This window comes from Phyllostomus hastatus, unplaced genomic scaffold (assembly GCF_019186645.2).
Source record: "Phyllostomus hastatus isolate PE091 unplaced genomic scaffold, TTU_PhHast_1.1 phas_contig_402, whole genome shotgun sequence".
NCBI classification, from domain to species: Eukaryota; Metazoa; Chordata; class Mammalia; order Chiroptera; family Phyllostomidae; genus Phyllostomus; species Phyllostomus hastatus.
Genome location: NW_025333873.1, coordinates 3,960,968 through 3,971,635, shown reverse-complemented (window position 1 = coordinate 3,971,635; position 10,668 = coordinate 3,960,968). Strand labels below are relative to the sequence as shown.

The window sequence follows — 10,668 nt, the reverse complement described above, 5'->3', positions numbered from 1 at the left end:
GCTAATTCCTTCGAAACAAGGATTTTTTTTTTTTTTTTTTTTTTGCCCTGGCTGGTGGGGCTCAGTGGACTGAGCACCAGCCTGAGGACAAAAAGGTTGCTGATTTGATTCCCAGTCAGAGCACATGCCTAGGTTGTGGGACAGGTCCCCAGTAGGGGGTGTGCAAGAGGCAACCACACATTGATGCTTCCCTCTCTTTCTCCCTCCTTTCCCCTCTGTCTGAAAATAAATAAATAAATACAATCTTGAAGGACAAACAAGGATTTTCCAGGAGAATTAAACATCTGATAGTGTGAAAAGGAGTTTTCAGAGTGAACTGAGTCAAGGGCTGTCGGTGGTCAAACCCCCTCCAGCTTTCTGGGAGTTTGCAATGGCAGATGCCGTCATTTCTGCTCGCTGAGGCCTTCGCCTCCCCAGCTCACGGAGAAATGTCTACTGTGGCAAAGTCTGTCCCCCACTTTGGGCTGGGACACGTGTATGAAGAGGAGCTTTCCATCAAGAGCTTTGCGGGGAAGCCGCTTACGCCGCTCACACTGCTCCCGAGAAAGCTTCATCCTCACCTAGCATTGTCACTCCTTCCTTTGCTGTGTTCCAGGATGTGGGTCTCATTGGTGGCCTAGGGAGGGGTGAAAAGGCCCAGATGCAGGGCGATCATTGCCTGCTCGCCTTTGACAGGGTTATGTCCATTTTCACATTCTCACCTGCCCTCCTTTGGGGGCTGCAGTAAGGGGGCACTTCGCTCTCAGCTACGGTGAGGCCCGTGCCTACTGATCCTGCCTTTTCCCTTCAAGTAGTAACTGGAGGCAGACGGTCAGTTGGAGAAACCAAGGACCAGAGAGTCGCCGGGAGTCCAGGTTGTAATCAGGAACCGGGGCACCTGATTCTGACTTTCCTGACCCGGCTGCTGTCTGCACTGTGGACAGCTGGAGCCTGGAGCTTGCTCGCTCTAGAAAACCACCCCAGTCTTCTCTAGCCTCTAGTGGTGCCCGTCTCCCTGGGGAAGGGCTATGGGGCACCTGCTTCCGACCTGCTCCCAGGGGGGCACGAAGGATTTGAAGGCAGCAACTCACCAGGGAGATGGTGGAGTTGGGGGGCTGCGCGCGACAGAAGCGTCTGCGTAGAGCCTGTTGAACCTGCAGGAGATAAATGCCTGGTTACGGCAGCCGAAGCCCCTGCCTTTGTCTGTGAGTCAGGAGGGCATGGGGTGGGCAGACTCACTTTCTTGTCCATAAGGCAGCCGAACCATAAGATGAAGACGCCCTGAAAGGAGGGAGAAGGGGGTAAGTGAGTCAAGGAGGAAGGGATCGACCGCAACCCACTCCTTCCCTTCCCTCCTCCTTTGCCTCTGTCCTCTCGTCTTACTGGGGTTTCATAGGTCAGCATCCCTGGGCTACAGGGCCCTTCTGGTGCTGTGCTTGCTGCTACGGTTGCGAAGGGACTAGCTAAGGGCTGGGTGCTGACGATCCCCTGGCTTCACTGGCAAAACCGGGTATTATTTCACAGATACGGAAACCAAAGCTCGGAGGCATTTGTCCAGTTATCCGGCCAGTCAGTGGAGGGGCTGGGACCCAAACCTGTGCCTTCCCAAATCCCCGAGCTATGTTTCCTCTGCTCCGCCTCGACAGCACCTTGAGAAGGGACTGGCAGTGACTTGGAACGTCTAAAACGGCACAAAGCACAGCCCCCTCGTCACCACCCACCTGGGAGGCGTTGAGAATCGTGAAGACGTAGTGAGGGACCGTGGAGTCGTCCTCCAGCAGCGTGGCCAGGCCCAGCACCCAGGTGAGCCCGAAGATGGGTGTGAGGACGAGCAGGGCTTTGGTCACCCCAAGAAGGTCCTGGCGCTTCTCCCCCTGGGGTCCCTCTGACAGCGAAGGTCTCAGCAACTTCAGCATGGTCACGGCTAGGACCAGCCCATTCAGGCCCACGATGACCAGCACCGGCCCTGCAAAGGTGTAGCTCACCCCTCCCTTCTCATCCAGCCAGCATGCCCTCTCTCCCAGGTACTGCCCTCGAGGCAGGTAGAGGCCCAGGGCGGCACCTGCAAACCCCATCGGGCACAGGTAGCCGAGAACCACCATGAGGGAGAGTACTCGGCGCTTGGACAGCTGATGGAAGACAAAGAGCAGCTGGTGGGCCAACATCAGGGCCTGAGCCAGCATCCAGAAAAAGGTAGCCAGGTAGAGGAAGTGGCAGAGGAAGGCAGCAGCCAGGCAGAGTGGACTTTCGGGCCCTGGAGGAAGCAGCGCGGCTCCCAGGAAGCAGGTGTCCGCGGCCAGCAGACAGAGCACCATGTTGAGTAGGGCTGCGTGGCGTAAGTAGGCAACCGTGTTCCGCACCACGACTCTCCACACCAGCCTGTACACGCCCAGGCACACAAGCAGTGCCAGGATGGAGGCCCCCAAGCCCACGTGACTCAGCAGTTCCAGGGTGCGGCTTTCTGGAACAGGGTGTCGGGACATGAGGATGGAGAAGGCAGTGAGGTGCCGGCAGATGCACTGCACGGCGGAGCTGGCGTTGGCTGCCTGCACCTGGCACCCTTCCTCTGACCAGCCCCCGTTGCCCCGGAAGAGATGGTGGTCCCAGAAGACACAGTGAAGGGTGCCCTCTCTGTCCCCGAAGTCCATGATGACTTCTCCCTGGTTGAAGGCCTGGCCGCCTGCCATGATGGAGATGGCGAGGACCAGGCCAGGAGTGGCGTAGAGGGAGTCCCCCAGCCCTTGTCCATAGTTCGAGGGTAGAAGGCGGTCCAGCTTGCGCAGCACCAGGCCAGTCATGGTGATGTTGTCGTTACCAGTAACCAGTGGGGCCAGCGAGTGTCTGGGAATCAGCGCCTGCAGGGGCGGCTGAGTGGAGAAGGAGACTCTGTAGTCAGCAGGGAGTGTGGCGCTGAGGAGCTGGGTCTGCATCTGCACGTTGGGCAAGCTGAAGGCGAAGGGGTGGTCCTGTGGGCGCAGGCTGCGTGCCAGGGTCTCCACAGCCAGCAGGAGGTCTGAGCTCGCCGAGGGTGTCTGCACCTGGGCCTCGGTCCACAGAGGACTGGTGTCCATGTCTAGGACCTTGTCGGTGGTTTTCAGGAGAGCCTGTGGCAGCCAACAGGGAGGAACGCTAGTGCTCTCAGCACTGAGCCAGGGGCCCTAGGGTACATAGGCCCCCAAGCCTACCTTTCCTCATTGACCGCAAGACCCGAGGTTGGAGAGGAAGGGGGGAAAGAAGACAGACCTCTGGGGGAGGGGGAGTTTCTACACAGGAAGAATGGGGGCACTGTTCAGCCAACCACTGGAGCCTCTTTGAGTGTGTGGTCTCCTGAAGCTCATCCCACCCCTCCATCTGACAACCCTTCTTCCTCCTCCATCCCTTGGGGTCAGCCTGGCCCTAAGGAGGCCTTCTTCAGTTTCATGACCCCTACAGGTCTGAGAAGCAGGAATGGTGGCAGAGGGCACAATGTCCTGAACTAGAGAGTCATGAGCATGCCTGTGCACCAACACGCGACCCCTCTTCCCAGACATAAAGGGCGTGCAGTGTCATAGCCCCGAGTTACTCTTTTGGCTGCAGCCTACGGGTCACCAACTAGTGCCTATATTGAGAGCTGGTTTAGGGGGGCCCAGTAAAGCCAGTTGCATTTGAGTGTCTTCGTGCAGGTGCTCGGATGTGCGTGTGCGTGTGTAGGGGGAAGTCATGTCACGTCTACATATCTGTACGTGAGTGTATGCCTCTGAACTCGTGTCTGCACACACCGTCCGCAGTCTCGCATGTGTTCCCAGCGTCAAGGCTTCTCCACATTCTGTGGCCTTAGACACTGGTGTCTAAGGGGTGTGATGGACCACGGGAGCAGTCTGGCGTCTGACAGCCCGTGGTGGTGGCAGAGGGACAGAAGGGCCCAAAGCTGAAAAACTTCTGGCCTCCTCTACCCAGCTGGCCCTGCTGCGGATCAGAGACCTTACCTCCAGGGCACTGCGGTTAAGCTGTGTTCCGGTGTCTGCCACTGCCTTGGCCAGGTGTGTCACGGTGCCCAGCAGTGCCAACAAGTCAGAGGGTGAGCTCACCACCCCTGTCCACTCCAGCAGCTCTGCCAGGCTCCGCGGCACCTCTGCAGCAGGGCGGCCCTGGCCTGCCCACAGCAGCTGAGACAGACAGGACAGCAATGGGGCTGGTGCAGGGGAGTGAGTCCGTGCCAGAGAGGGGCTACTCCTCCCCCATCCAACTCCTTCCTCCCCATAGCTACGCCCCTCCCAGGGGGTCAGGGAGCAGAGAGCAGAGTGAGCCACGTGGATGGAGCTGACAGCGACGTTAGTGGAAGGGACCCTGGACAGGTGAAGGTTTGGGAACAGCACCCTCACCGCCACGAGAGTCCCGGCCACTCTCACGCCCCCACACCTACTTCCTGGCTCTGCTAGGGCCCCGATTCAGAGAGGCTGAGTAGCTTCTGGGCTGGGCCTCAGGAGGAGAGGAGCCTGGGGCTGGGTCCTGAGCGAGGAAGGGGCAGGTTGTGGAGGGGGTAACATGCGGGCAGCAGGGCCAGAAGCTCTACCTGGGCTCTCTGAAGCAAGGTCAGGAGCCCCGTGTCTGTGCAGCTGTCCTGGACGGGCCCCCAGACCCCGTCGGGCCCACACGTCCTCTTCACCACGCCCGTCCTGTTCATGGGACAGGGGGCCTGTGCCACGTAGCCAGCCTTGGTGACGTTCCAGGCACCAGCTGCGGCGTCCTCAGGACAGGCAATGTCTCCATCTGAGGAATGACGTCGGGACCCACAGTCTAGCTGAGCCTTTCCTCGGGCGGAAACCCGAAGCAGGCTCTGGAGCCCAGCCCCAGTGCCCGGGGCAGGGCAGTGCCCAAGAGGAGCTCCCAGGGCCAGCCGGCGAGACGTCGGCCCGCTGGACCGTAAACCCCACCTACCCTGAATGACGGTGACCGAGATGGGGACTCGGAGAGGGGTCAGTCCTGGGCTCTGCAGGTCACAAGTGTACGTGGTGTCCGCTGCAGGGCAGTGCTGAACGGCCAGCACAAGGCACTGGTCACTTGGCTGGTTGAATAAGGAGGCTGAGGGTGAGACGCGAGAAGGGCGCTGTCGGTCACTAGGCCAGGAACGGACCCCGAAGCCTGCAGGCCCCGGTTTGCCGGTTCGGTTTTTCTGGCAGTTTCAGGAGTAGATGAAGCCGTGGGCAGGAGCAGAGTAGTGCGCGGGCATCAAACCACGGAAGGGAGGGCTCGGGTTTTGGCGAAGGCCCCTGCGGCTCTCCAGGGGACTGTCCCTGGGGACTCCAGGCACAGCGTCCTCCTTTGTAAAATGGGACCATCATTACATGAACCTCAGGGCGGGTAACGAGACTGTGTGGCAAAAAGCACTGAGCAGGAAGTCGTCCACACCCATGAGGTTCTTGTTGTGTCGATAGCATTGGGATTGCTCTGTCACATTGAACTTCAACTGGTGCGCTCGGGAATTTTTAAAATATGTAATACCTGACTAGTCGGGGACACGGACCTCTTTTCCCTTAGACTGGCAAATACAAAAATGACAGCAGCCAGCACTACAATAGCCGCCCGGTGTGAATGAATCAAAATTATACCCGTTTTTTTTTTGTCAGATGGGCAAAAAATATATCGTTTTCGGTGTGCCGCAGAAGTTTAGGGATAGTTCACGTGTGCCACGCGATGAAAGAGGTTGGAAACCGCTGCTCTGTTGGGTAACAACCGTGTGGGACGCGGACTTGCACGTGGACCTCCCACGTTGAGTTGCAGCCTGGGCTTCAGGGAGTTGGAGGGGACAGGCTGCCCCCCTCCTCCGCCCCAGACAGCCGGCCCCCTTGCCCCCTTGTGTACCTTCGCTGCCCTCTGCGGGGCTCCAGGAAGCCACGTAGCCCAGCAGCGTGGAAGGGGCGCAGCAGCTCAGCTGGAAGCCAGGGGAGGCGGCGCAGGAGACGGAGAGCTGGTCTGGAAGACGCGTTACATCTGCTGCCCGCAGGGGCACCCTCACCACCTGGGACAGCTCCCATCTGAATCCCTGGGCCTCGAAGTGGCACGTGTACTCGCCTGCAGACACAGGGCCTTCCTAGTCTGGGCTCTGCTCAACCACAGCAAGAGGGATCCCTGCCCCCAGAAGGATTTCCAGGAGGAAGAAGAGAACTGGAGAAGAGGCTCCTGACCCTTGTTTATGAGCTCATAGCCATGAATTCTAAAGTGAATCTGCCTCATTCTGATCATGTGGCTCAGTTGGTTGAGCACCGTCCTGCAAACCGAAAGGTCATGGGTTTGATTCCCGGTCAGAGCATGTGCCTGGGTTGCGGGCCTGGTCTCAGGTTGGGGCGTGGATGAGAGGCAACCAATAGATGTATCTCTTGCACATGGATAATTCTCTTCCTCTCTTTCTCCCTCCCTTCCCCTATCTCTAAAAATAAATAAAATATTAAAAAAAATTAAAACAAAGTGAACTTTTCCCCTCCAGCAGACACCCTTCCTGCACCATCCCCTACCATTTCAACAGCCAGAAGAAAAGAACTTGTCTGTTCTCAGTTAAAATTGAGACCATATTTCCAGCATTCTTCCTTTATAAATTTTCACTTCAACAGGACTCTTAGCCTTTATTTCCCCAAAATAAATACATAGAAAGATGAAAAGGGAAAGGCAAAGGAGAAAAGAAAGGAAGGAAGGAGAGAGGGAGGAGAGAGGGGCAGGGAAGAGAGAGCAGGAGGAAGGACAGGCTGGCTACCTTCCCACTGATGGGAGATGTTGACGATGCTGAGGACAGTCTGGCCTGGGCCAGATGCCAGGGACACCTGTGTCCCTGGCTGCAGGAGGATGGGGCTCCCTGTGCGGTGCTGCAGGAACCAGTTCAGGTTGGCGGTCTCGTGGCTCGTGAGGAGGGTCAAGTTCAGCGTGTCGCCGGGCATCTGCAGCCAGGAGTTCAGGCTCAGGGTGCCTGGGACTGAAAGGAGGCGGGGACAGGGGATCGCTGTAGCAGGAACTCGTGGGCCCCCAGGCAGCTGAGCCGTGACACTCCCCCGTCTTCTGACTGCTACCCTCCTCGCCCCCTCCCCACCTGGCACTTTTTATTTTATTTTCTCTCTGGAGGGGCGTGGCTGCTGCAGTGCAGCCTGGAAGACCCATCTGTCACTGGGAACCAAACAGGGAACCTTTCTGACCCATGACCTCCCCTCTCCCAGCGGGGAAACTCTCTCTCCTTGTCAGGGTGTCTCCAGAGCCCTGTCGCTCGCTCATTAGTGTCGCTACTCAGGCCCGGAGCTGGGAGCCTGTGACCTGCTGTGATGGCTGGTGTCTTCTCCCACCCAGAGGAGCCAGCCTCTGGGCTTGGGCCAGCTGGCAGAAATACAGGGGTCAGCGAGGGAAAAAAAAACACACAGGGAAGGTTTCTTTCACTTGGGCCCAGTGGTTTCCGAGTTCTCCACTCTCCTCACCAGGTGGCAGCAACTGGCAGTACCCAGCTTCCAGAGGGCTGAGGACGAGACAGCCACAGGGCTGGTGGTTGTAGGGGGGGTGGCAAGGATCGTGTCGGGAGCAGGCGCTGGCGTTCCACTGGTATCCGGTCAGGCAAGCACAGTGGGTCAGCCCGTCAGGCCTGGTAGCACACTCTGTGACGGGGAAGGGAGTGAGAAGGGGACAGGCTGGCCGAGAAGGCCACCTCAGCAGGACCGACCGGATGCCAGGGAGGTCTGGGGCTGGGGGTCTGGAGCAATCCCAAAGTCACGGGCACAGCTGGGACTGCCTACTCAGCTAGGGTTCGAAGCAGCGAAGGTCACGCACTCCCAAAGGCGCCCAGGATTGGGGTCAGGGTCACGGTCGGGCAGAGAAACCCAGGACCCCCACCACCTGCCCCTTGGGCCCTCTGTTACAAGATGAGGACACGGAGCAGGAGGGGAAGGGTCTGTCTGGTAGGAAAGTGAGGAAGGAGCTGGGCCCTGCAGACCCTCCAGGAAATGGGGAGCATACAGGCACGCCGGCTGCAGGAGGGCTGGGGGGCCCACATCCCCTTGGCTCTGAGCCCCCTTCCCATGCCACCAGCCACCAGCGGCACTGAGAGGCAGGACCCAGTGGAGTTCCCCCTACCTGTCGTGAGGCTGAGGCCAGTGAGAGTTCTTGGAGAAGAGGAAGCCGGGGCGGGGGACAGACTCAGGGGCCTGGAGAGCGTGTCCCGCCAGGTCTCGCTGGAGAAGTCCAGCTGCACATAGACCGAGGCCAGGACCGATTCTACAGGAGAAGAGGGGGCCGCTGGAGAGGAGGGGCAGGGAGGCCAGGGGCCAGTTCCCACGCCTAGCTGGTCACTGCCAGGAACCCGGAGCAGGCCCCCCTCCCGTAGCCCGTCCGGGCACAGCCAGGACTCAGGAGCAGTGGCTCCTCATCTAGCTGTGGCACACCCTGTTTTCTGTCACCCTCCCAAGAGCCCCCATCTCACAGACGAGGCTCTCAGGGATGGATGAGTTTCTCAAGCCCTCATGGCTGGAGACCGGGTAGATGGACCTGCTTGAGCAGTGCGGGTCTGGCCCTCTCTGTTCACCCGCCACCCTGCCCTGTGGCCTCTCCCGGGGCTCTCTTCCCACCTTGCTCCCTGCTCCCGCCTCTCCTCCTCCATCCACTCACCACCTGCTCCACTCGTGAGGTCCAGTTGCTGCCCAAATTCCCCTCCTGTCCCACTGGGTGCCTAGAACAGAGTGCAGAGGAGAGACCTCTGAGGAGAGACTGGCCCCAGGTTTCTGGCAGGGACACCTTCTTTCCCAAGTGGCCCAGGGGCCAGCCTGGCTAACCTGCTGGCATGACACAGTCTCTTGGAAGGGCCTCTTTTTAAATTTTTATTTTTACTATTTTGCCTGGAATGAAGTGGAACATCAGGAGGAGGAAGCAGTCTTCTGGCAGGAGGTTGGAGGGACTCAGCTCCAGGAACCCGCCAGAGCCTGAACCCAGGAACCAGGCACACCCCGAGAGTCAACATGCTTTGCTTAATTCCTTCCTGAGTTCACCTGTTGCTGGGCCTCTAGGCTAATTGGAATGGCTGGGCCTCCTGCTCCAGGGGTAGGGGGAGAGCTGGCCAGCGCTGGCTGGGTCCCGGAGGCTTGGGAACTTCTCTCCATAGGAACTGCCACTGGGGTGGGCAGAGGCAGAGGCAGCGTCTTCCAATGAATATTCCCTGGTTCTTGGAAATTATTCCTCACCAACTCCCAATTCTCAGAATTGTGCGTGTGTGTGGGTATCTAGCTAACAACAGACAGGGATGAGGATGAGGAGACGGATGGAGACAGAGACAGAGATACCACGTGGGAGCAAACACGGATGAACAAGTGCTGCTCTAGACTCGGCTGCCTGTCCTCAGATTCTCTTCTCTCCTTTCCTCTGTGCCAACGGTCCCCACATCTGGGAAGTTTTTCTGTTCGTGTTTAAATTGCAAGCTTGACTGGAAGTGCAGCCGGCATCCCTGGACTTCCCAGGGACTCGGATGAAGAAACGAAGCTCCCCCCACACTCCGGAATACAGACTGAGCTCTCGGAGACCTTGTAGCAAACCAGCCTCTTTTTTAAAAGTCCTTTCCCCTCCACCTGTCGTTTCATCCCACACCTGTATTGCCCCTCACACCCAATGTCCTTGTCGTTGCCTCGGCAGACCTCCCTGGGGTCCTCACCCCAGCATTACTCACAGGTTGGGACACTGGGGCCCCTGGTGACCCCACCAGGGGCAGAGTGGTGGCCAGCAGGAGCATCGGGGCAGCTGAGCAGGTCATGGCTGGCCGAAGCAGTCCAGCAGAGCCCTCCCTCTGCCACATGATGCAAATTTCCTGGAGAGGAGCTGGGGGCAGAGCACAGGTGGGGTGGGAGGGAGCAGGTGAAGGGAGCCGGGGGGGCCCAGTTTACAGAGGAAGAGCTACCACCCCAGACCCAGACAATGAGCATCCAGACCGCTGCGCGGCCACCTGGAGCCCACACACCCCCCTGAGAGGAGTCTGCCCAGATTCCCCCTGGGGTCTGGACCGAGGGCTCGGGGAGCAGGAGAGTACTTAGGGGCCCAAGGTCACACACAACCAGCAGCAATGGGTCAGTAAGTCAGGTTCAGTCACATCTCCAAGGATCCGGGAGAATCTGGGTTGTTTGGAACTCCCAGGAAGCTGGATCATGGGTCACAGAGTCCAGGTTAGAAGAGACAGAACTGAGAGCTGGCGGCTCTCCTCAGATGCCTTCCAGACAGAGACTTGAGTGAAACAAACGATCTGGGAAAATACTAGGAGAAATTATCCTGTGATTTCACAAAATAATTTTGACGTGAAGAAGGCCTTTTTGAACAAGATTCAAAACCCAGAAGCCAGAAAGGAAGTGAATTAGACATTCAAAGAAGATTTAACTTTGTGATGAGAAGAATGTTAGGGCAAAAAAGGCAAAAGACAGCTTATTTGTGGCCGGATGACTGCATAAGGGGCTATTCCTTTTAGTTTTTAATTTTTCAGTTACAGTTGACATTCAGTATTATATTAGTTGCAGGTGTACGGCCTGGTGGTTAGACACTTATGTAACTTATGACGTGGTTACCCTGATAAGTCCAGCGCCCACCGGGCACCATACGCAGTACAGTGGTGTTGGCTATGTTCCCTGTGCTGCACTTTACGCCCATGTGTCTAGTTTGCAGCTGCCACTTTGCGCTCCTTAACATCTTCTTAACTCTTTCACCCAGCCC

The 10,668-nt window shown here is 58.0% G+C and overlaps 1 protein-coding gene across 1 annotated transcript; it reads right to left on the bottom strand.

The window, feature by feature from the left end:
- Positions 1 to 556: 556 nt before the first annotated feature.
- Positions 557 to 9,724, bottom strand: ADGRF3 (adhesion G protein-coupled receptor F3). The gene is made up of 13 exons (XM_045844652.1): positions 9,641 to 9,724; positions 8,593 to 8,653; positions 8,062 to 8,202; positions 7,413 to 7,586; positions 6,707 to 6,949; positions 5,821 to 6,030; positions 4,897 to 5,040; positions 4,532 to 4,728; positions 3,945 to 4,124; positions 1,701 to 3,083; positions 1,219 to 1,260; positions 1,071 to 1,133; positions 557 to 616 (listed from the first exon to the last, which is right to left on the bottom strand). Exons 1-13 carry the CDS (start codon positions 9,722 to 9,724, stop codon positions 557 to 559), a joined length of 2,982 nt encoding a protein of 993 aa, XP_045700608.1.
- Between the last annotated feature and the right edge of the window lie 944 nt (positions 9,725 to 10,668).

Excerpts from the sequence above, each read along its gene's own strand:
- ADGRF3 (XM_045844652.1), bottom strand. The coding sequence starts at position 9,724 with ATGACCTGCTCAGCTGCCCCGATGCTCCTGCTGGCCACCACTCTGCCC. Across the intron at positions 1,134-1,218 it reads GCTGCCTTATGGACAAGAAA|GTTCAACAGGCTCTACGCAG; the intron begins GTGAGTCTGCCC and ends TATCTCCTGCAG. Across the intron at positions 617-1,070 it reads CCAACTCCACCATCTCCCTG|GCCACCAATGAGACCCACAT; the intron begins GTGAGTTGCTGC and ends ACCCCTCCCTAG.